This window comes from Condylura cristata, unplaced genomic scaffold, assembly GCF_000260355.1.
Source record: "Condylura cristata isolate star-nosed mole 26May11 unplaced genomic scaffold, ConCri1.0 scaffold00024, whole genome shotgun sequence".
NCBI lineage: Eukaryota > Metazoa > Chordata > Mammalia > Eulipotyphla > Talpidae > Condylura > Condylura cristata.
Window position 1 is genome coordinate 19,103,905 of NW_004567125.1, and position 26,401 is coordinate 19,130,305.

The 26,401-nt window shown below is 43.0% G+C and overlaps 1 protein-coding gene across 1 annotated transcript in view; it reads right to left on the reverse strand.

Moving 5' to 3' along the window:
• Nucleotides 1-2,831, reverse strand: part of MRPS14 (mitochondrial ribosomal protein S14) — a 10,360-nt gene extending 7,529 nt beyond the window's left edge. The window contains exon 1 of the mRNA XM_004688504.2: nucleotides 2,747-2,831. Coding sequence (XP_004688561.1) covers nucleotides 2,747-2,791 — 45 coding nt within the window. The 5' untranslated portion in view covers nucleotides 2,792-2,831. The remainder of the gene's footprint in view (nucleotides 1-2,746) is intronic.
• Nucleotides 2,832-26,401: the final 23,570 nt, after the last annotated feature.

Sequence of the window (26,401 nt, forward strand, 5' to 3'; positions counted from 1 at the left end):
GTGTGTGTGTGTGTGTGTGTGTGTGTGTGTGTGTGTGAGGATTCACCAGAGACAGAGTGGGGAGCAGAGGGCAGACTGGCTGAAATACACTGCCGAAGGGAGCAGCAGGTAAGAAGGGTGAGGTCTGCTGCACCATGTGGGTCAACTCCCTGGCTGGGGATCAAACTCAGGCTGCTGCCATGTGCCATGGTGGGCTTGGCAGTGACAGCGCTGAGATAGCACTGATTCTTGACCCCAAGGCCACCAGGGAGACCCCCCACTAAAATATTTTATGAAAATTAATTTTATTTCCTTTTATTTTTTTTATGTGGATACTAGCATTTTTTTTTTAAGATTTATTTATTTATGCATACAAGAGCTGGGGTATAGGCCAGAAGTGTGGGGGTGAGAGGATTCACCAGAGACAGCGTAGGGAGTAGAACAGGCAGATTGACTGAAGTACACTACTGATGGGAGCAGTGGGAAGGACAGCAGAAGTCTGTCTGTCATGCCATGTGGGTCAGCTCCCTGACCCTGGAAACATGTGCTGCCTTAACCAGCTGTGTCACCAGGGAGGGCCCTTACTAGAATATTTTTAAGTTAAAAATAGCGTGGTACTGGAACAAAAACACTCAGACCAATGGAGTAGAGTTGAGAGCCCAGAAATAAAACAACAAGTAGAGGAACAACTAACCTAGGTTAAAGGAGTGAAGAATATATACCAGAATAAGGAAAGCCTTTTCAATAAAGGTGCTGGGAAAATTGGACTGCTACAAGTGAAAAAGTGAAACTAGAACAACATCTCACAGCATATATAAAAATCAACTTCAAATGCATAAAATACATGGATTTAAGATGCAAGACAATAAAATACACAGAGAAAACACTACATAAACTTTAGAAATATCTTTGTGTACCCATTCTCGGCAACAAGGAAAGGAGAATATAAACTGAACTACAATGACCTGAGAAGTTCTGTACAGTGAAAGACAGTGACCAGAATGAAATGAAACCCCACAGAATGGAAGAAAATATTTGTATACCATACATCTGACAAGAGACTGATACAGAAGATCTACAAAGAGCTCATACAACTTAACAAAAAGAAAACAACCTAATTTAAAAATGGACAGCAGTTAAACTGGCACTTCTCCAAAGACATACAGTTAGTTAGAAGGCACATGAAAACATGTTCATCATCACTTATCAACAGGGAAAAACAAGTTCAAACAACAGTGAGATACCATCTCACACATGTGAGAATGGCCCATATTTTGAAAGACAGAAACAAGTATTGGTGAGTGTGTGAAGGAACATTCCACTGATGGTGGGATTGTAGACTGGTTCAGCCCCTATGGAGAACGTGTGGAGATTCATTAAAAGCCCAAAAATAGATCTGCAGTTTAATCTAGCAATTCCACTCCCAGGTATCTACCCCCTCAAAACACACACACACACACACACACACAACATTGAAAGGAAACTTGCACTCCTATATTCATTGCAACATTATTTACAATAGCCAAGTTATGGAAACAAACCGAATGTCCAAGAGCAAATGAGTGGATGAAGAAGATGTGGTGTCTAAACACAATGGAATACTATTTAGCAATCAAAAAAACATAATCTTATTTTTGGCAACATGGATGGAACTGGAAGAGTGTTTGCTAAGCAAAATAAAGCAGCAGAAAGATAAATAGCGAATACTGCACTTATAAATGGAATATAGAAAAATCAAACAAAGGGTCAAAGACAAAGTCTAAAGCCAATCCTTGAAAGCTAATCATAGATTTGGGCATCCAAGAAGGGAGATGGAGAGGATAAGAACAACAGACTTTGGTGAACTGTGGGTGCTATGATAGCGGGAGAGCTACAATCACCACACCAAAGGGGAGAAATCCTATATTGTCAAAATATTAAAGTCATAAAACAATGTGACTGGCCCTATTTCTACTGGACATCAATGCTACACAGAAGAATTATCAATGTTCCTAAGAGCGAACGTTAAAAACAATACCCGTGACCCCTTGCCTACACAGGGTTACAGTTCCAGCAATTCTTCCTCCTCCTACATCAACATGTTTTCTCACTCCACTGGATCTTTCCCTCTGACACAAAGATCCAGTGTTATTTCTGCTATTTAAAACAAAACAAAACAAAAACACAAATTACTCTCAGCCCACTTCCCCTACCAGCTACTGATCCATTCTTTGGCTCCCCGTTGCAGCGAAACATCTTCTAAGACTTGTCTATACAATGCTTCCTCCCATTCGGTCCACACGCTTTCGCCTCTACAACGCCAAATGCAACGATCACGGTCCTAAAAACCTCCGTGGTGCTAAACTTAACAGCTAACTCTCGGCGCTTCTTTCAACAGACCTATGAACTTTGAACGCAGTCGACCACTCTCTGTTCACTGAAATTCAGTCGTCGCTTGCTTCTAGAGCAACCAAGGTTTTCCTCCTGCCTGTCAGTTCGTTTTAGTTTCCTACGCTCATTTCCTAACGTCTCATTTCCTAACGTCTATGGCCCTGGAGCCTCAAACCTTCGACACCCTTGTTCTTTCGACCTACACTCAAGTCGAAGCCGATCTTTCAGGATTGGAGCCAGTCAGTTAGAAATTTAGGAATACGAAATTGACCTTTCCAGAAACCAGCCAGACGAGGGAAGTGGGCAGAAGGAGGGAGCGCACCTAGGACCGGTCCCCCACTAGCCTGTGCAGAGGCGTAGTGAAGAAGACTTGTAGCGAGTAGGGCAAGGGCCTTACCTGCCGAACTGTCCGTAGCAGAGAGCCCAGCATGGAGGCCGCCATGTTGTCCGCGGCAAATGTCAAACCCGGCAACTTTATTAACACTGCGGTGAACAGGAAGGACGTGGGGGGCGGTGCCTGGGCTTCAGGGGCGGGGCGGGGGTGGGTCTTAGCTACGTAAGCGGTTTGCGATTGGGCTTGTGTTCTCGCGGTGTTTTAAGGAATTTGAACAAATCAAAAATCTGGGCAGGCATCACTTGGTGTGCTAACTGGCTTACTGTGTTCCTTCCACGTTACTTCCTTTACTGCTACACTGACCTGATCTCTTCATAGCACCAATTTCTCTTTCCCCCAATCCCCTACCCGTGTCGCTCAGTCTGTTCCTCCTTTATCTTCCAGTTTAGGGTCGTATATGCCAGACATTTGGGAGAGAGATTTTGCCAGCTCCTCCTCTGTCACCTGTAATGGTGATAAGGATGATATTGATGGTGGCGAAGCTAAAGATGGTTCCTATATTTATGTCTAGGGTTTTACTTATTTGAAATGTATATTATTACTATTTTAGAGCTTCAGGTGAAAAGTGCTTAAAACACTTTTAGCTGAGAGGAGTATTGCCAATAAATTATTTTCAGTCTGTAGTACAAAGAATTTTGAGGTCATCATAACAGATGTCCTTTGAATGAATCCTCTGAGAGGCTGCTTTCCTTTGTGTGGATGTAAGACACTTTGACCTCCAAAAAAGCAATCAGTCATTAAAGGCAACAAAAGGTTTATTCAGAAACAACACAAGAAGAAATGGGTGGACAGAGTGGCTTTCTGTTGGAACCACTAGGTTTCTCCTATTTATCGTTCTACACTAGCCTAATAACCTCTGCAGGTCCACCTGCTAGGTTCCATCAGAAAGGAAAACAGTGGGAGAACAAAGAATGATGGGTAATGTAGTTTGCTTTTTACCCATGCATGGGTCCTTTCCTGACTGCATTTATAAGGAATTTGAGTATAAATGTTTACTCTGAGTATAAATGTTTACAGACAAGTGCCATCATCCATCCTGGTAAAAGAATATCTAGGAATATACAGTAATTTGGTAAGGCCTATATCTTAGACTGTGTTGATGGATGAAGTGAGGAGATCCCAGGTAGGTGTGCTATCATGCCATCCTTTCATGTATTCGTTCAACCAATAGGTATTGTATTTATTATGTATGTGTGTGAGAAGTAGAATAATAGAAGAAAATCCCTGACCTATACTTATGTTCAGTTGAGGATTAAAGATTAGATAGAGGTGGAGATACACATTGTTTTTAATATTGTCTTTGCTTTTTCCTTATAGTCTTTGGGGACTCAAAAGGAAACTCTTGGATGGATAGAGTATAACTTAAGAGTTAAATGTTTCAAGATTTGACTGTGAGACACCATTTTATATGCTACATTTATTCTGGGTTTAATACAAAGAGTGATTATATGATAATGAAATTGATGCAGAGAGAAGTTAGGTGCCAAGCTCAGGAGCTGGTACTTGGCCAAGGCTCATGCCCTTAATACCCCCAACTGTCCTCTGGAGAAGTGAACCTTCATGGAAAAGGCCAGACTGTTGTCATGGAATCCTTACTTATAAAAGGTATCAAATGGGGCCTCTCTAGTGGTGGAGGGCTTAAGTCTCAGTGCTATCACTGCTGTTGCCTGAATTCAATGCCCGGCCAAGGGGGCTGATACACATGGTTCAGCAGACCTCTTCTGTTTCTACTGTTGCTCCCCTCAGCAGTGTTTTTCAGCCTATTCTGCTCCCCACAGTCTCTAGTGAATCCTCTCACACCCTGCACCTCTGGCCTACACCCCAGTTCTTGTATGCATAAATAAATCTCTTAATAAGAGATTTAAAAAAATCTTAATAAGATAAAAAGCATCACTTTATTTACAATTGGAAAAACATGGAAGCAGCCCAAATGCCCAAAAGTAAATGACTGGATAAAAAAGATGTGGTACATATATACAATGGAATATTACTCAGCAAAAGATAAACACATGTCTTTCACAGCAACTTGAAAGGAGCTGGAAAAGATCATGCTTAGTAAGATAAGCCAGAAAGAGAAAGAAAAATACCAGATGGTTCCACTCATAGCAGGAGTATAATGGACCAGGCAAGAAAATAACAAACATAATGAACAACCACATACCAGAGACATTTTGCGGGGGTGGAGTAGGGAATGGGATCAAATACGGGGTGTGGGGGGGTGGGGGAGGAAGGAAGTGCATGGGACTATGGTGATGGCACACAGGTGACTTGATGATGGGAAACCCGCGGGGATTACAATTGAGATGGAAAAAAAAATGTAAAAGATGTAAAAATAAACTGTTATAAAAAATAAGATAAGGCCCTCCCTGGTGGCGCAGCGGTTTAAAGCACAGCACTAAGAAGCTTAAGCCACTTCCCCATGAGTTCGATCCCCGCCTGCCCCGAGGAGATCCACATGGCGCAGCAGACCTCTCCTGACCCGCCGCTGCTCCCCTCAGCAGTGTACTTCATTGATCTGCCTGTTCTGCTCCCCACTCTGTCTCTGGTGAAGCCTCTCACCCTCTGCATCTCTGGCCTATACCCCAGTTCTGTATGAATAAATAAATAAATCTTTAAAAAAAAATAAGATAAAAAGCCTCAAATGGTTAATGTACTGAGTTTGGGCCAATTCAGTCAATATCTGAGTGGAGTTTTCTTAAGAAAGCAATGCTAAATATATATAAAAGAATAAGTGGGATGGGAAGAAAATAGAAAGCATTGACATTTTTGAAAAAGAAAAATAGTCTTGCTTACCAGATTTTAAACCACAATATTTTTTTTTGAAAAAAATAAAAAAAGTTGGCCCTCCCTGGTGGTGCAGCAGGTTAGAGCACAATCTGAGAAGCTAAAGCCACTTCCACATGAGTTTGATCCCTGCCTGCCCCGGAGGTGACCACATGGCGCGGCAGACCTCTCCTGACCAGTCCACTGCTCCCCTCAGCAGTGTCCTTCATCGATCTGCCTGTTCTGCTCCCCACTCTGTCTTTGGTGAATCCTCTCACAGCCCCTGCATCTCTGACCTGTATCACAGTTCTGTATGCACAAATAAATAAATCTCTTTAAAAAAAAAATGTTATTGAAGTGTCATTGTTCTATGTCCTCTAGTGTGTGTGTTTTAAAGATTTATTTACTTATGCACACAGAACTGGGGTACAGGTCAGAGGTGCAGGAGGATTCACCAGAGACAGAGTGGGAAGCAGAACAGGCCGACTTACGAAGTACACTGCTGAAGGGAGCAGCGGCGAGTCAGGAGAGGTCTGCCATGCCATGTGGGTCATCTCCTGGGCAGGGATCGAACTCATCCTGAAGTGGCTTTAGCTTCTCAGTATTGTGCTCTAACCTGCTGCACCACCAGGGAGGGCCTGTCTCCAGTGTTTTGACAGCCTAGGATTTCTCCCCTCAAGTGTAGTCACCACAGCGCTGCCACCACTGAAACAACCATGCTCCGCCACCATAGTCCACTGTGCTTTCTCACCCCACCTTCACTTTCGTCCCTCTCGCTATGCCTCAGATCTATGGTCAGCTTTCAAAGGTTGGTTTTAAAGTTTATCTTTGACCCTTGTTTGTTTCTCTAGACTCCGCATTTAAGTGATACCATACAGTATTTATCTTTCTCCTTCTGGCTTATCTTGCTTAACATAAACCCTTCTCACTCCCTCCTTGTTGCCACAAATGACCGGAGTTTATCTCTTTTGTTTGTTCAGTAGTATTTCATTGAAAGCACCTTATATTCTAAAATCATAAATTTGACAAGTTTTAAAGAAGATTTTGTCTAGTGATCCAATTGTACCAATATTAGGAATATCTTCCAATGAGATGAAAAACTCTAAATAAATTTAGATGTCTATCATGTTGATATAAACAAATGACTTAAAAGTCCAAGAGTAAGTCAAATGAATTAAAAAATAACATGTTCCAATTCTAGTTTAAAATATCTGATGGGGTCCAAATTGTGCTGTGTGTGTTTACAGATACAGATATAATCATAGGTTAGTAGAGAAATAGATAAAAGATTAAGAAGGAAATTATACTAAGTGTAATAGATAAATGACAAAATTACTGGTTATTTTTTATATCTAAAAAAGTTTTCAATTTCTCTATAATTTGTTTCACATTTAGTCTCACAAAAAAATGGGACCGAAGGGAAAGAGCATGTGGAGGCAGAAAGACACAGGAACACCATTCCCGCACCCACACATTTTCCATCCTGGGTCTGAAATGGTGGGTACCGACAGCGGCCTCCTTGGCTGACTGGAGTGCCCCAGTGTAGCGCGCTTGGAAGCCGCCTCAAGGGCCCTGCCGGCCAATCTCCTCCGGGGAGCGCTGTGCTGTGCACTGAATTGGACACAAGGGGGCAGTAATAGCACATCTGTGCCCCAACACTGGCTGTCCATCCTCACCAGTTTCTACATAGCACACCCAGGATGTAACACCACACACACACACACACACACACACACACACACACACACACACACACACACACACACACACACACACACACACACACCCTTCTCCTCCAAATAAAATGCCACTTTCCCTATCATCAAATGACCTTGGGAGTTGTTATAGGCAGGACAGGCTAACAGAATTGTGGGGCCCACTGCAAAAGGAAAATATAGAGCAACTTGTTCAAAAAGCGGAGGAAAAGTGAAAGGTGCTGTAGTAAGGGATAAATACACAGCTGAATTTGGGCTGCCCTCAGGCAACGCCCGCTTCCAGTCCTGGAGTTTTCACGGACGGACGCGGGTCACAGATGAATCAGGGGCTAAGGTGTCAAATGTAGGGCATTGCACCCCAGTGGGGCTCCCTGAACCAACACAATAGAAGCCTGTGCTGACGCATTTCGTGTGGCTCCCCAAGGTCACTGGTCACTAAACAACACATCCTGTGTTCCCTTGCCTTTTCCTTCTTCTTCCCCTAAAAATACTGACCCCTCACCCCTGCTCCATGGATTTGCTTCTCAAACTCACTGCTTGCCCTCGAGCTCTGCCTTTGGTCCTACTTTTCAGGTGTTGGGGGAAGCAGACCTTGTCGTGAACAAAAATATCCCATCTAACAGATCGTCCAAGTTGCATTGATTCTGCGTCTAATTGTCTTTTTAAATGTTCTCTGTTCCTTCTCCTGCATTGTTAGGTAGACTTCTTCATCTCCTGCCTGAATTAGTATTACCATTCCTAACTGCTCTTTTTGCCTATTTTTACTTCCCATCACCTCCCCCACAAAAACTTCTACCTCTTCTGCTACTGTCTGCTACTGTCTAAAACAGGGCGAGGGTGTTTTGTTTTGTTTTGTTTTGTTTTTAACCAAACTCACTTTTGGTCGCTCCCATTATCTACAAAATAAAAGCCCAAATTCCCACACTGTGGTGTCCATGATGGCACCTGGCATCAGCAACCCACCTCTCACCTCTCCCCTGGCCCCACTGGGTTACCCACCTTCCAAAGTTCCATGTTTCCTCCCTGTAAGTCTTTATTTGGGGAGTCTTTCCACTCAGTCCAGTTTAGTCCATCAAACGCCCACTTGAATTCTGGGCATACAGAGTGGCAGTTTCTGCCAGCTGAGGGGTGAGAAGTACATCCCACCCTGGTAAGCAGGGGAGACCCTACAAATTACTGGGGAAATTCTCTACCCAATATGCTGCATGTCCACACAATCCCATGTAAAAGTTTTGAGTCATCGGATCTAGTTGGGGAGCCTAAAAATACAGGTCAGAACAACGGCTGGTGTTTGGGTGGAGGTAGAGAAAAATCTGCAGGACTTGAGTTGAAATCCTGTGGAAAAATATGGTGCCAAGTGGAGATGAATCTATAATAAGCCTTTTTTATCTTTACATTAATCATAAAGATGGATGTCTAAATAAAGGCAATGCGTTAGCATTTTGCACATTTTAAATTAGTAGTTGTGGATTTGGCATTCAATTCCCACTTCCCGCCCCTAACTCATAAAAATGTGTTACATATTCTTCCTAACATTTTCAAAGGGGGTGCTTGCAGTTATTTGTTTTGATTTGTTACAGCTAATATGCACACAAACAGGTTTTTCTTTGAGCCTCATTTTCCATCCACACAGTCAGTGCCTTCCTGACTTGACGTGAAGCTGTTCCTTTGCTGTCTCCCTAACTCTGCCTTCAGCCACTGGGTATGGTGCTCAGTTGGTACCAGACCAGGGAGCACTCAGCTGATGCCCAACCCATGTGCTTTGCCAGACCAGCTCCCCAGGCCATAGCTCCATTTCTTTTCTTAAAATTTGCAAGGATTCAGAGATGTCAAGTAAATTGATGCTTGAGATTGCAATGGGTTAGGACAGTCTTATTTTTTGGTGGTGGCCGGGGGGGGGGCTTCCCATCACTAAATCACCCATGTGCCATCACCATAGTCCAGTGCATTTCCCTCCCCCCATTGTTTTTGATCCCATTCCCCACTCCACCCCCATAAAATGTCTCTGGTATATGGCTGTTCATTATTATTATTATTTTCTGGCCTGGTCCGTTATACTCCTGCTATGAGTGAAACTATTCGGTATTTTAGGACAATCTTATTTAACCACAGGGGCACAGCTACCAAATAATTCTCAATGCTTCTGTCCAGCTCCCAGGACTTAGTACCCCATCATGACCTGGGTGTCTATGTAGAAGCACCTCCTGCTACTTTCAATACCTGTTTCAGTCTTAGCTACCTTCTTCCTCTCAGGTGAACTCCCAGTTCTAAGTACCATTTTATTTTTTCTTCTGTGACTGCTGTAACAAATTGCAGCAAACTGGTTGCAAATTACAACCACCTGTGCATTCCCTGGTAGTTCTGGAGGCCAGAAGTCCACGATCAAGGCGACAGTAAGGCCACACTCCCTCCAGAGCTCCACGGGACGCTCTCTGCCTCTCCCAGTGAGGTGGGTCTTCACGTGGCCTGTGCCAGCAACATTCCAAGCCCTGCTCCCATTTTCACCTTCCCTTTGTCTGGTGTGTGTCTTTGTGTTCTTCTCTGCCTCCTATAAGAATATGCTCGTTTGATTTGAGGCTAGTCCAACCCAGTATGATTCTAATCCATTCTAATCAGTCCTTACCTTGATTTCATCTGCCAAGACCCTGTTTTCAAAGAAGGTCACATCCTGAGGTTGTGGTGAACATGCGTTTGGGGCGAACACTATTCTCATCCACTCTAACTTTATTAAGTCGTTAATGTAAGCACCTCCACTTTTTATGACATCTTTTACCTCCTTTTCCATTCTCAACCCCTGATTCCTCTTTTCCTATTTGACTCTATTAGGAGTGACTTGTACTTTGTATGCTCAAGACCTGATCATCCTGACTTTCTAAAGAGGTGCACAAAGGTAAGCATATGTTTATTAGAGCTTCTCAAGGGGGTGAAAGTGTAAGTCAGCACAGGCAGGGCCAACACTCTGTTAATTGTGTATTTGTGATTTCTTCCACTTATTTGCAAGTTCCTTAAGGGAATATGTGATTTGCATTTATTGCCTGAATTCCTAAAGGGTATCTGGTATACCTAAAGGGTATACCAGATAGGTGCTCATCAGTATTTGTGGGACTGAAGTGATTCATGCTTTTGCCTCTGACTCTGCTCTGTCCAGAATTGCCTGTGTGGATGGGAAAGTTCTGGGCCACCACAAGATTCTCTTTTCATTACTCATGGACTTTTCCTACAAGTCTAACCTCTAGAGATGCATCCGCCAGCCTAGCATTTTAGAGAAAAGCGTCCTTTATACTCCCTCCCCATGCCTGGCAGGGACTGTACTCACAGTGCTGATGGGGGTAACCTAGAGTTGTCCCAAAAGGATGGTGTGTGTGTGTGTGTGTGTGTGTGTGTGTGTGTGTGTGTGTGTGTGTGAAGGACTTTTATGAACTCTCTAAAACACAGCCATGAGGTGTGTGTTTTGCTTACTGGTAAGAAGTCCAGGAGGACAGAAGGCAGTCGTGGTCTCTGTGCTCATAAGGTCAAGCCTGTTGCCTTAAACAGTCAGACTGAGCAAACCCTGGATGGTGGTGGGATTGGCAGGGCTCGTGATGCTTATTCATCTGGCTGGAGCCCAGGTGTGTTCCCTCCATAGTCCCTCAGAATGCCCAAGAGGACCTTGTTGGCTACCTGGAAAGACAAAAACACCCAGGGCCACCTGGCCTTGTGGATTCCAGACCCACTGCTGGAGCAGAGCTCCAGGAGAGCCACTGGCATGCTCTCCTGTTTCCTTGGTGCCCACCACCAAGGTCCTTTTGCTTGGCAGGTCGATTTTGTTGCTTGCTCCTGCCTCTCCAGCTGTGCGGGGGCTTCCCTCTCCTTTTCCCAGAGGAATGTCTACACTTACTCTGAGGTTCTGGATCCAGCTCAGTGCCCTTCAAGGCACTCTGCTTCATCTGCTTGTGGCTGTAACAAAATGTTTTGTGTGGTTTCAGGAAGGAGGTCACACCCATTTTCTTTTGCAATGTCCTTAATAAATCTTCATGAAGGGGTATAAATAGCTGACAAGAAAGCAGCTGTTCTTTCTTTCACCTAACTTCTTCTTGATCCTTCCCACCCCCTTCTTAGTTTTTAAAAAATCTCAAACCTGTCTGAAATGTTAGCAATTAGCTTTAGTATGTTGCTGTTGATGACCATGGGGCAAACATATCAACATCCATCGGTTCATGGGACTTAAAGGTGGAAGACCTTTGGAAAACCCTAGGACAAGTCCTGATGATGCCATTGAGGCAAAGGGTTCCTTTTCTGGAGAAGATACAGGCTCAGGTGATGCTGCAGGCCACTCAGAGGCCCAGCAGAAATGATGCACCATGTCACTGTGTCCACGTCTGTGCTCAGGCCTGAGGTGGAGCAAGGAGGCATTTCATCCTATTGTCTGTCAATGACCACTTTCCAGGATTTTCTCCCAGAAATCCAAGACCCTTAAGTTCTAGCCCATCCCACCCCCCACTACACACACACACCCACATTAGCTTATGTAGAGTAAGAAAAATGTCCCAGCTATGTCTTGTTTCCTGCTGAGATCATTAGTTGTCAGTCAAACCAGGCAATTTGAATTTTTCCTGATTTATTTTAGAAAAAGAAATTAAAAAGGTGTTTTGAGATTTTTTTTCATCTTCTGTTCTGTACTGTCATAACTAGATAATACACCCTTTTTGAATTACTTGCTAATTGCTTCATGTCTTGTCTCTGAACTAGGCAGGATTCTTATCATAATATTTTCTTGGATTTCTCCTGATGCACAGCACAGACCTCAGCACATAGTAGCACCTTCTCATCAAGTAAGTAAGTTATGTGATTGAATTCTACTTGCTGGGCATAGGATTCAGCTTGGGGTTTTCTGTTTTTGTTTTTTTTTTTTTCTTGGACATAATTCATAGTGAGCCAGCACCATCAACTTCTCTGCTCAAGGAAGAGAAGAGAGAGAAAAATATACAATGACAACTTCTTAAATTATTAATCGCCATAGGATACAAGTTGTAGGGACTTGTCTTCTTAGTGTTCAGTTGTATCCTATACAGTGTAGAGAACTCTAGTATATATTCTATGAAAGATGCATGAAGAACTTAAACTACCTTTAGTTCATCTATTGCTTTCATAGAACTACATGGCGATTCTTTGTTCCCTAGAGCAGGGAATTCTAGTCTGCGATCCCTCTAGAGATGTAAACTCCACCAGGGCAGCAGTGATGATATGAATTTGTCTATTTGTTGGATTCTTTGTCCCTAGTACATGAACTAGTCCGCCGTGCACAGTATGCCTTCAGTGAGTATTTGGATGGAGTTTGGGTTCCGTTTGGTGTAACGGGAGAGATTATGGTCCTCAGCACAGTGGAGATTAGATTCATCCATCCTCTCATACATTTGAAGTCTGTCCTTGAGGTCTGATGCTAGGCTGAGTGTCTCCCACACTGATTTGTTCTAGGATTCTGTAAAAAACCTCAACCTCTTGCTTTTGGTCTGCTCTGGTAGAGAAGGAGCGTTTGCAGTAATGAAGGGGAATGTTGAGCCAGTTGGAAAAGTTGATGCAATAAAAACAAGAGAGAGGCAGGCCCACACATGTGGGCGCTTCACTGTGAATACATTTGTCCATTGGGATGATCACAGTTACCAAGAGCTCTTTGACAGGATTTTCGCTCTCTTTGTGTTTCATCTAGTTGAACTCTCCTTCACTGTAATCGATGAGGTTCTGACCAATGTTGATTTTAATGTGGGAGGAAGGGTCAGAGGACTGGAACCAAGTCCTTCTTGATAATTTACACTAAGAAAGGTTGGAAATCGTTGTCTCCTCTGGAAGATCCTGAAAGCTCAATATAGACATGAGCTGATTAATCTTGTAGGTTCTGAGACCAACGATCATTAGCGATTTTCAGAGGTGACACCAAAGCATAGACATTAACAAGATGTCAAGAAAGCCCGTCCTGCCGTTACAGTCCTGATCCTGGTCCCCAGACATTCCTAAGTTCCTAGTGCCAGAAAGTAGTAGCACCCTGACTTGACCTACTGTCTGATAGAAAAAATGCTGTGTTTCATGATTCTAACATTATCTAGTTTTTTACAGCTTATATTTCTTACCACTGGAATAAAAGCCCAGTCAAAAGTGATCATCTGTACAGCTCTTTCAATTTGGGATCTGTTAACCCCTAAGGGAAGCAGAGGGAATTAGGGGAAAGTGAACTGGTGAACCTTGGATAGCTTAAAAAGGTTTTAAAATAATGAGTGGGCTCTGAGATGTAAACTCACATGTATTTTCTCTCAGTTTTCAATTTGCAGCCTGAGTTCAACATATGCTGTATGAGCTGCAGAAACCAGAGCCAGTGTTGGCTTAAACAAGTGCTTGCTTTGGGCCTTGAGCAAGTTACATGACCTCTCTGTGCATGTACTGAAGTCCTCGCCTGTAAAATTCCCCACACACTGGGTGATTGTGAGATAAAAGGATTTAATACGTTGAATGCTCAACTCTTAGAACTACACTGGGCACACGGCGAGTGTTCAATAATGCTTGATGAAAGGAGCAGCAGTCTCCTTTCCTCCACTGTCGCCTTCCCCTAACATGGCAATTTCTATATCTGACTGGCCTCTAGTTACCTGGACCTCAATCAAAATGAAAGTCCTTGGGCAATTCCAGGAAAGGCCAAGAAGGGAAGTCTGATTTAGGAAGAAAGCAAAGGGCTGATTGGAGGGATATAAATAGAAAGAGCAATTAATTCCTGTATTCATTCAATGCCTTTATGATGTCTCTACCATTTAAAAGTGCTACAAAGCAGCCTGGGAAATGTAGTATGTGCCCTGCACACTCCTACATGGGCACACATTGTGCACACACACTGTTGTTGCACACACACTGTTGTTTCTTCCCCTGACGTACCTATGCCTGTCTTTTCCAGCAACATCTGTGAGTGCCCCAAGCAGGGTTAGTGGGGCCTCCTCCCACTCTGCACCTCCAGGCCTCATCATGGCAACAGATTTTTGAAATAGCCTGCTTGTCTAGAAAACTGTGAGCTCTGTCAAGGCAGAAACCTTGACTTTTAAGTTTTGGAAGCCCCGACGGGGGCTCGTGTGCTTGCTGGACAGGACAGGCTGAAGGGAACTGGCAGAGGCTGTCTCTTTGGCGTGTCTCCCCCATCCTGGCTTTGTTGTCATATCCTTAAGCTCAGCCTTCACTTTTAAGTCTATTTACGGCCCTAACCCCTTCTTGGCCCATTCCCCTCTGGCAGTTTTACCTCCTTGATTCTACTGGACACACTGGCCCTCAGATTGAACCAAGAAATAGCAGGGGCCTGTTTTCCCCAACAAGGCACATCTTGAAACTTGGAGGGGTTCAACCACAGGCTTCCTGAGTTGCAGAGCATCAGCTACTTGGGCTCTGGGTTGCGCATGCCCAGTGGTAGCCTCTTTTTAAAAGATGTCTCTGCCTCTTCACCCCCTTTCTACCAGAAGGGGGCACAACTGTTCATAAAGGAAACTGGAGAGCTGAAAGAAGGGGTGGCAAAGTTTGGGTCAAAGAACCTTACATCCAGATGGGTTTACCTTGTTCCTCCCCCTAGTCTCCACAACCAGGCTCTCTGGCAGAGTTCCCAGGGTCACCCCATTCTCCCGAGGGCAGCAAACCCATCCAGCTCATTTCCCAGTTGAGTCTGCAGCTTCTGGCTTCTGTCAGTGCCTGGAATCTTAAGCTTTCTAAAAGCAACCATGCTATGTGTATCTGCAAAGTATATCAAATGAGTCTCACGCAGACCGAGCAAACGCGCTGCCAGCTAGCAGCCATCTTTGGTAGTGTTCCCATCAGTCTGAACTGCTGACCCTTCCAGTCCACACAGGGACACATCCCTGATGACCCCTCAGGGCCCCAACTCACACTCCCTAGCAATGCATCCAGTAAGGCACTTTCCTGCCAACACAGGTTCACACACTCCCCGTCACCTTGACGCTGCCCGCAGAGACCCACCTACATCGCCCTGTGTGGTTATTTTCCGCAGAGCTTCCATTTACAACTGTGTCTGTAGCTTCACTTTAAGTCTTCTCCAGACCTCAGTGCTGTGCTCAAAGGCTGGGCTGCCAGAGTGTAAGAGTCACGAGACCTTCTTCTTTTTTGGAACACTGTAGTGGAAAGGTGGAAAGACGCTTTTCTGTATATATCTGCTGGCTTCTTCTGGAACATACTAGCACAGGGTTTGTGCGGTGCTGAAACGATGAAAAGGTTCATCATAGAGGCTAATGAATCAGTTGCAGTTGGTTAGGGAGCTGACTAGACCAGCAGGATTCCAAGTGATTTTTTTTCTTTGTCCTTGATTACTACTGAGGGTTGGCTATAAGGAGCAAAAATAATGATGGCCTTGAAATTCAAAGTTTTACTGCTCAGTTTACTACAGTCAATATGATTTGGGTCAGAGGACACATTGATTTATTTTTTAAATGAGAATTACATTCTTAACAAGCCATTCTACTCCCAACCTCCAAATCTTGAATATGTGCAATAGGGGGCAGCCCGTTGAAGAGAGAGCTTGTTGAAGGGGAGGAGGTGGGGGGTGGGGAAAGTGTGTCCCAGTCAGGAAACGTCAGATGACAAACATGTCATGACTTTCCTCCCTGCATTATCAGCTTGATCTTACTATGTTCTTTCTTAAAACTTTTTTTTTAATGATAAACAGCAATACACATTCACTGTAGGATATTTGGAAAATACAAAAAGATTTAGGAAAGAAAATAATATTTAGTCACCATCTCGCCATCCAGAGAAAAACACCCTTAACACCAAGCATCATAGACCTCCTGACAGTTAAACAATCCTATTATTTCCCTTCTTAAAAAACGCTCAGCAGGGCCCTCTCTGGTGGCGTAGGGGGTTAAGGCGCAGCGCTGCAAGCTAGCTGCAGCCCCCTCACTGCGAGTTCGATCCTAAGCCCCAGAGGTGGCCTGCTTGGCGTGGTGGGCCTCTCCTGACCCACCTGCTGCTCCCCTCAGCAAAGTGCCTCATCAATCTACCTGTTCTATGTCCCACTCTGTCTCTGGTGAAGCCTCTCACCACTCCTGTACCTCTGGCCTGAACCCCAGTTCTGTATGAATAAATAAATAAGTATTAAAAAAAAAAAACCGTCAGTGGTCCCAGTGCCTCCCCCAGTCCTGAGCCATAAATGCTGGCCCAGTGAATGACTACATGCACCCATGAGTGAGTGAACAGGGACTGTTGCTGGACTCCCAGGGCAAGTCTGTAGTCACCGTCTGTTTCACATACTACTGTGTCAGGCGCTGACCCTGCCCAGAGCCTTCCTCAGAGGTTTCCCGACAATTTCGTCTTTTAGCACAGTTTATATTGCTCTCGACGGCCTTTAACAAAAGCTAACTACCATCAGCTGCTGTTTTTCTCAGTTAAGAAGTCTTCCATGCTGAATGGTCTGCAACTTCACAGCTTCACTCTCTTAAGGGCCATTCTTTCCCACGGTTGAAAACGTAAGAGTGGCACTTGCAAGAATCCTTTGCCTGTAGTGTTCCCAGTTGGAGTCTACCAACGATAAGCTTTTGCCTGGGGTTGCACCGAGGCAGGGGTGTCTGTATAGCTTTGTCCTCTGGTGAGGAGACACTCCTGTGGCTGGGGGCTCCCCTGAAAATTTCCAACCTTGGTGTGGGAGACAGCTGGTATCATCAGGCTGGTTTCCTGTGTCTTGGAAGCTCCTAAGATTCTGCAAGGAAGAGGTAAGCCTGAAAACTGGCCTTTGCTCTTCTTCCCCTTCCTATCACCCCATTGGTGGGACTTGATTCTGCTGACCACAGCCTCTCTGAGCTTCCTCATGGACCAGAGTCCATCCTGTGCCTCTTTGTAGCTCTCTCCCTACGGAGCACCTCGTGGGCATATTGCTGCTATTCAGAATGGCAGTCATGCCATTTTGCGGAGGAAACACATTGCTTAGCAGGAAGAGCTGCATTTGTGTAATGATCGAACTTTCTCCCTACTTTGGCTTATTGAGGATATGAGCATGGTGCAGTACAGCAGGAGAGTCTTACAGGCAGATGAGTGTGAATCCCTCAGGCACTTGCTGGCACCAAGGTCAGCACAGGCTTTTGCGGCACACTGACCACTGGTGCACTTTCCAGTTTCGTGAACTATTGATTGTGTGCATAGAGCCAGCATAAAGTCTCCCTGGCGCTAGCTAGGTGCAGGGGAAGTTATTATTAACTCGTGTCTATTATCTTGGTGCCCGTCTGTACCAGGTGGCGGTAATGGAACTACATCTTGAGCAAGAGTGGCAGCTCTCTGCCCTCCCAGGGATTACAGTCTAGAAAGCTCAATGCTTGGGAGCATTATTTAAAAAAAAAATCAATTGCAATAAAGTCAAAATGAAAATCAACAAACTAAAGACATTCTACTGGGGCACAGAGGAATAGGATCAAAACTAGAGCAGAAAGAGCACACGGGACTATGGTGATGGCACATGGGTGAAGTGGTGATGGGAAGTCCATGGGGATTACAACTGAGATGAAAAAATGTACAAAATGAAAATGATGTAATATATGTGTAGATTGTATACACACATACGTACATATATAATACATACATGTATATATTATATATGTACGTATGTGTGTGTACATGTATATATATATTTGTGTGTGTGTGTGTGTGTATCAAGGCTGATTATTCCCTAGCCACACCTTCACTCCCTACGATCCTGACATGTATCTCTTTGAGCTCATCAGTACTAGAGAACCCCTAGTGGAGGAGGACTGTAAACAGACCGCTCTTGGGGTTTTCCAGCATGCCAGCATGGTTCTTTCGGAACTGCTTGCTTCATGCTCAGCATTTCATTCATTGTGGAAAGCTGGCCTAGAATCCAGTGGTCTCCATCCTGAATACTCAGGAAAAAAGCAAGGAGAATAGTAACGTGACTGTTGACAGGCAGGGTTGGATGAACTCTTACAAATGCACTGCAGTGGCTTTCTGTGCCAGGCCGCAGGGTAGAATGTGGGGTGATAGAGTAACATTTAAATACCATAGTTTGATTTTTTTTAGGAAAGAAAAGAAATATACAAACCACTGAGTAACTGAAGGGCAGAGCAAAGGTGGCTTCCCTGGGGGTGAACTAATGTTTGTGGAGTGTTTATTACACACCAGGCCCTATTCCCAGGAGTTTCAGTAATGATTCTTTTCATCTTCCCTACATTGTGGGAGGCATTACTGTGATGCCCTCAGGCCACTGAAGCAGGAGGTGGAAGTTCCTTGCCAAAGGCCATGGAGCTAAGAACTGTGACTGGGTTCTTTCATTGAGATGAGGGGATTTATCAAGTGCTCCTCCTTTGGAAATTCTCCTGGTTCCATCTGAGTTAGTCTAATCTGAATGCCCAGATAGCAAGAGCCAGGGAACTAATATTCTTAGGAGAGAATTACAAAGAGGGCCAGTGAGTGTTTTCCACTACTGTGGGGACCTGAGGAGATACAATGTCTGAAGTGCCAACTGTCATTTACTTCTTGGGTTTAGACCTGTGTCCCCAAATGTGAAGGTACCATCTGATCACTGATCAGCCATCAGCATCTTTGTACGTATGTCCGTATTAACTCATTTAATTCACTGAGTACTTTACAGGTACTCAGCCTATAAGGAGGGAGAGGAGTGAGAAGTGATGGAGATGAATTTGCTAAGCATGTGCTGCTGGATGTCAGGTAGCAAAGCCCCTTCAGAAAGAGAGATGACCTTGAAACTTTAGAGACATCTTAAAGGTCAAGATCAAAACAAAGACACCAAGGATGATGGTTCATAGGTGTCTTGGTGGTGGTAAGTTTATGGGGACAACACCTGAGAGGAGAAATCAAACATTGTACAAAAATGAACAACTATGTAAAAATATATAAATAGGCCCTCCCTGGTGGCGCAGCAGGTTAAAGCACAGCACTAAGAGGCTTAAGCCACTTCCACATGAGTTTGATTCCCGCCTGCCCAGGAGGAGATCCACATGGCGCGGCAGACCTCTCCTGGCCCGCCCACTGCTCCCCTCAGCAGTGTACTTCGTCGATCTGCCTGTTCTGCTCCCCACTCTGTTCCTGGTGAATCCTCTCACCCTCCGCATCTCTGGCCTGTACCCCAGTTCTGTACGAATAAATAAATAAATTTTAATATATATATGGAAACAAAACAAAGAGACCAGTTTTCAATCCTGATCAGTTAGGTACAAAATAATGCTAGAAAAATGATAGAAAAGAGGAAGATAGAAATGTCATTTAGGCAAATATCATTTATATAGAAACATGAAAATCTACAGAAAAAATGTGGAATTACTAAAAGTAAAAACAAAAATAAAATGTACTTGAGATATCAGTCATCTGTGGAATTATAAAAATTTCTTCACTGAAGATCAATGTAAGTGCAGAGATTGTTCATTTTGTAGATAGGAAAACTCAAAAGTTTTAACTACATCAGTGCTTCTCTATCCATTATCTGGAGCTGTTAGGATAGAAAACCAAAGACGGGGTGGCTTAAACAACAGAAATTAATTTTTCACAGTTCTAGAGGTTAGAAATACGAGCTCATGGTATTGACAAGCTTGGTTTCTTCTGAGGCCTCTTTCTTTGGCTCTGTCTTCTCCATGATGACATGTCTTCACATGGTCATCAATCTGTGCCTGTCTGTGTGTAATCTGACCCTCCTCTTCTTTCCTTTTAAACTGGGTTTTCTTTCTTTTTTAAATTGAGTTTCTGCTCGTTTATAACACTGTGTATGAGGAGAGGTAGAGGCTCATGCCTCTTCAGATGTACGTTACCACAGCATGTTTGCCATCAAAGCCATGTAACATTCCACCACAGTCCGAGTACCCCTCCCATTTTTGCCCCACTCACCTTCCACTCTGCCTTCTTCCCTGGTAGCCTCAATTCTATAGTCACACTTCTAGGGTTTGCTCGATGTAGTTTTGTCTCCCCTGGTTTTGTTTTTCTGCAGTCTACATACAAGAAATCATCCTGTATGTCTTTATCCTCTTATTTCATTTAGCATAATCCCCTTCATCTCCACCCATGTTGTCTAGTGGCAAGATTTCAACTGTTTTAGAGTTGCATGGTATTCCATTGTACCGCCTTATAAAAACACTAGTCTCTTAAACTTAATTACCTCTTTAAAGATCTTATCCTCAAGGCCCTCCCTGGTGGCTCAGCAGGTTAGGACACAGCACTGCAAGTCAGCCAATGCTGCTTGAGTGCGAGTTTGATCCCTGGCCCGGAGATGACCAATGTGGTGTGGCAGACCTCTCCTGACCCGCCCGCTGCTCCCTTCAGCAGTGTACCTCATTGATCTGCCTGTCCTGCTCCTCACTCTGTGCCTGGTGAATCCTCTCACTGCCTCTGCACCTCTGGTTTGCACCCCAGTTCTGTATGCATAAATAAATCTTTTTAAAAAATAAACTCAAAAAAAAGATCTTATCTCCAAATACAGACACATTCTGAGGTTTAAATATAAACACACACACACACACACACACACATATTTAGGAACTGTTACATGCTGAATAGCACCCCTTCTATATTCAGCGAGTAACAGTTCCTAAATTTATCTACACATTAGGACTACTCTAATTAAATCCTAGCAAGGCTTTTCATGGAAACTGACAATCTGAATCAAAATTATATGAAAGAACAAAGGTCAAATGTACACAATACTTTTAATAATATCAATTTTTCCAGTTTTATTGATAGAATTGACATGCATCACTATGTATGTATGGTATTGACATACATCACTATGTAGGCAGGTGTGCTACACAATGGTTTGACATATGGACTGTAAAGTGATTATTGTGATAAGTTTAGTTAGTATCCATTATCTCACAGATACAATTAAAAGGAAATCAAAAGAAGAAATAGTTTTCCTTATGATGAAAAATCTTAGGATTGACTCCAGACAACTTTCATATTCTATTCATCCAGCAGTGTTGTGTTAACTGTAGTTGTCATGTAGTACATTACTTTCCTGGTCCCTTTTTAAAATCTTGCTGGAACTTTTTATCTTTTTGCCACTTTCTTCCAGTTCCCACTTGCTCAACCCTGCCCCACAACTCCAAGTCTGATTGAGTTTGGTTTAAGGCTAAACATTTTTTGAAGAAAAGAATGAAGAGGTAGGATAAGCCCTATTGGATATTAAAACTTATTATAAAATTGTAGTAATGCAGAGTGCATTGGAATAGGAATAAAGAAAGAGAACAAGTGAACACAATAGAGGATGTATGCACACATATACAAAAAACTTGATAAATGAGAGATGACAGGCATGTTTGAGGGACAAATACAACTGATGAAAAGTAAAAACAAAAGCCGATGCTTTCTGTATACCGTGGACCAATTTAAATTCCAAATATAATATAATCCTAAATGTGTTAAAGCAAAACCTAAAACCATTATAGGAAAATACAGGTCACTCACTCAGGGTAAGAAAACCTCAGGGTAAGAAAATATTTCTTAAACAAGTCAAAAGAGAACAAATCATAAAGGGAAATTCTGATACATTTGACCAAACCAAGACAAAAATTTCTGCATATAAAAAAGAAAGTTAGTAGAGAGGCACAAGTAGAAAGAAAATAGCAATAGTACAATAACATAAGCAAACAATTAGGAACCAGAATCTAGAAAAACTGATAAATAAATAAATAAGAAAAGTATAAGCAAACCAGGACAATTCCCAGAGAAATAAAATAACACATAGAGAACATCTTCCACCTCATTAGTTATTAGGGAGATAAAAATTAGAATGAAGCAATACCATTTCATGCTCACAGGTAGGACATATTACAAAAATAGAAAAACAGTTCTACCAATTTCAAGAGTTAGAGAGTATGCAGAATCTTGGGGAACAGTCGCATGCATGGGGTAGAATGGGAATAAGCATTCCACCACTCTGGAGAGCAGTTTGGATGTATCGAGTGAAGCCGAAGGTGTGTTTGCTTAAGGTTCTAAACTTCTCTCCTGTCCAGAAGATGCAAAAACAATTATTCTTGGCATTCTTTGTAATAGCAAGTATTGGGATCACCCTAACCTAATCATTCCCAGTAAAATGATAGCTATTTTGCTATCAGTAGTAGTGCTTGACAGTAGTAGTGCTTGACAGCAGAAATAAGTGGACCAGAGAAGCATGGCTCAGCCTTGTGGCAGGTAGATCTAAGCAGACACACAGACCCCAGTCATTCTCATCTTCGGGTGGCGCCCTCTCCTTGCATGCAGGCAGAACTCTAACTGGATTGTAATCATTAGAATGTGACAGAACAGATGGGGTAAATCTTGTGCCTCATGCAAAACTCCATTCTCACAGACCAGTGTGAGAGACTCTTCTGTGGCTTAGAAGGAGCTGCGGGCCTAGTGTGAGTTGCAGAGGGAGAGGGCCAAAGCAGGGAAGCAGTGGCCCCTGGAACCTGGGCACCTGGCCATACTAACTCAAGGAAATGAATTATGCCAATACCTGAAGCCTGAGCCACAGAATCCATGAGCTGATCTATGTGTGTTATCTTGGACTAGTATAGTTAAGGTAGTTAAGGTAGTTTCTTTTTCTTTTTTTTTTTAAGTTTTTATTTATTTATGCATACAGAACTGGGGTACAGGCCAGAGGTGCAGGGACGGTGAGAGGATTCACCAGAGACAGAGGGGGGAGCAGAACAAGCTGAGTGATGAAGTACACTCAGGGGAGCGGCAGGTAGGCCAGGAGATGTCTGCTGCACCGTGCATATCACCTCTGGGATGGGCATTGAACTCATGCTGAAGTGGCTTTAGCTTCTTAATGCTGTGCTTTAACCTGCTGCACCACCAGGGAGGGCTCAAGTTATGGTAGTTTCTTATACTACATAGGAAGTGAGTCCAAGCAGAGATAATAATACTGATATTGATAGAAATAAAGCAAGTTTCAGCATAAAGCATACAATATATGATGTGGTTTATATAAAGATTGAAAGTGGACAAATTAATTTTATATACTGTTTAGGTTAATAAATAGACATATATAGTAAAAATATACACACATACACTGGCATAATAGTTCCAATTTCGAGAAAGGTTTTCTCTCTGGAAGGGAGAGGCATGTGCAAAGACTAACAGTGTGTTTATAATGTTTTACTTCCTAAACTGGATGCCTTTTTGTATATCTGAAATATTCCTTAATTTAACAAATAATCTGTCATTAGCTTTAGGTTCTAATGGAGGTAATGTTGTGTTGATAACAAATTTTACATTTCACAACACTTTGCAAACTGGTAATTGGCAAGAGAAGGTGAGACAAAGAAAAGACTGGAGAGAGGCATAGAATAATAGAGATGGAAGGAGTCGGAATGAGAAAGTGTCAGAGGGGTGGAGTCTGCAGAGGTACCCTGTGGGAGCCTTGTCCCTCGATCCCTCAGAGAAACACCCCTAGACTCATCTCCTGGGGACCACAGATGGTTCCACAAGGGGTGACCTCAGCAGTTCCACCAGAAGACCTTGTCATTATCCGTGGCTTTGGCCTTTCAGGCAGTGGAATACTTACCACACAGCCGCCTTGCTGTAATCTTACACTCTGAGAAAACAGCAATTAAAAGAGAAAACCCAAACCAAAATGTTGGCAATGAAGCTATTAGGGAGAATCAAAGTGGAGGTTTCTTTTTTTAAGACTGAACAGTCTGGACCTAGGAAGAAAATTCGAGATGGGAGGCTATGACTCAAGTTTGTGAGGAAAATGGTTGGATTTTCCTATCATTTTTTTATTTAAGCAGTGAGTCATTTGAGGGAGAGACAGTAGGGTCTTCCTTCTCTTTGATTTGTAACATGAAACTTGAGTGATGCTATTATACCTTAGTAGTTTGAAGGAACCTCTAATCCCCAGAGTAATTTAGAGAGCAGTGTGCTGTAATGTTTAGCAGCTGTCTCTCGGATTGAAAAAAGCTTTTAGCTGATTTCCATGGCATAAATACTATCACAAATGGCTGATTTTTCAACTACCAATGAGTCGTCAGTGAGTGTGGAGTTGGGAAGATGCTCTGGAAAACCCATATATACTGGCTTCAACAGACCACTGAAACTTCCTTCCTAACAGGCCTGTGAGCAGCTTTGCCTGGAGTTCTTGGCCACAGGGAGGATGGCCATTGTCAGGGAGAAGGTGGCTTCTCCTGGCTCTCTCAGTCCAAAGGTGTTGAGATGTTATCATTTCACTTAGAATGTGAAAGCACTTTCTTCACAGACAAGGGGTTTAAATGCTAAGAATGTATTAAACCCATTAATACCAAAGCACTATTTCCCTTTCAGAAAAGTGTTAGAGATGGGTTGTCCCCGCTAAAGAAGCCAGGGATTCGATTTTGTTGATGGACTTCAACTTATATTTAATACCTTTCCCATCATCACCAGTCTAGAGAGCAGGTCTCAAGGAAGCTTCATCTGGGATTAAGTTTGGAACTCTCCTTGGAGAATTTCCAGTCCTGGGGTCATTATGTTTTATAGTCCTCTTAAAGTTTTACAACACAAAGTGTATTTTCTATGAAAATTCAGAGATCTATATTGTTTAGAATGATTTGAATAAAAATAACAAAACATTCTAACCTGATTGGATTAAATAATGAAAAACTATGTTATCTCTGGTAATGATAAGTCTCCAGATAGGAAGACAGTACTGTTGGTTAATTGAGGGGTTTAAGAATGTCAATAAGGGGCCCTCCCTGGTGGCGCAGCGGGTTAAAGCACAGCACTAAGAAGCTAAAGCCACTTCCACATGAGTTCGATCCCCGCCTGCCCCAGAGGTGACCACATGGCGTGGCAGACCTCTCCTGACCCGCCCACTGCTCCCCTCAGCAGTGTACTTCGTTGATCTGCCTGTTCTGCTCCCTACTCTGTCTCTGGTGAAGCCTCTCGCCACCCCTGAGCCTCTGGCCTGTACCCCAGTTCTGTGTGCACACAAATAAATAAATCTTTAAAAAAAATACAGTAGCAAGTGTTAGAGAAGACATGGAGAAAATGGAACCCTTATACATTACTGGATGGAATATGAAACTGTGTAGCCACTTTGGGAAACTATCTGGCAGTTCCTGAGCTGGAGTGACCATACGACCCAGCAGTCAATTCTAGTCCTAGGTAAATACCAATAGAAACAAAAACATAAGTCAACACAAAAACCTATAGAAATTGTTCATAGCAGTAATATTTAGCGTAGCCCCAAGGTGGAAACATTCCAAGTTTCCATCAACTGATGGACGGATAAACAAAATATATGTATATCTATACGATTGTATATGCTCTGATAGTCATATGATTTCATTTGGCCATGAAAAGGAATGAAGTACTGATGTGTCATGCCGGATGAAAGTATATAAAAGGTTATATACTATATCACTCCGCTGACATAAAATGCTCAGAACAAGTAATATCTTAGAGGCAGCCAATAGATGAGTAGTTGTCATAAGCTCATGGTAGTGGCAATGGTTCGGAGTTTGTTCTGTCTGTGAATGGATCATGACCATGGTCACACAGCTTTATAAACATACTGCCTGCCACTGACTCGTACGATTTAAAGGGATGAATTCTATGGTGTGTGAACTATATCACATTAAAAAATATTTATATGACTTTCTCGGATCTTGGGGGAAAGAGGACCAAATATTCAGAGGGCTAAAAAATGTTTAGTTTGCAAAATTTATAAAACTCTGTAATGATTCTGAAATGCATGCATCCCATTTTAGCTCTTCTTACCTCCTTGGTCCAAATGACTTATTGTACATGTCAGTGTTTCTCAACCCTGACTGCACAGTTTAGAATCACCTTGGGACTTTTTAGAAAATATGATGTCTTGACCCAATCCATGGCCAATTAAATGAGAGTCTCTAGTTCCCTTGCCCTCAAACCTTGGCATTTTATTTTATTAAAACTCCCATATGATTCCCATGTGCTGCCAGGACTGAGAAAATTAAAGAGTAAACCAAGATCTGGGTGGCATTGGACCATATCATATGGTAATTCTTTAGTTAACGCCCCCTTTAAGTTAGATTTATTGAGGTGTAGTTTATATATGCTAAAAGTTAACCTTTTCAAGTATATAATTCGTGAATTTGACAAATATCTATAATCTTGAGACAACTGCTATTACCAAGATCTAGAACATTTCCATTGCTCCTCCAATTCCTTTGTGTTCTTTGCAATTAGTCCCATTTCCCGCATATTAGATGCAGACACA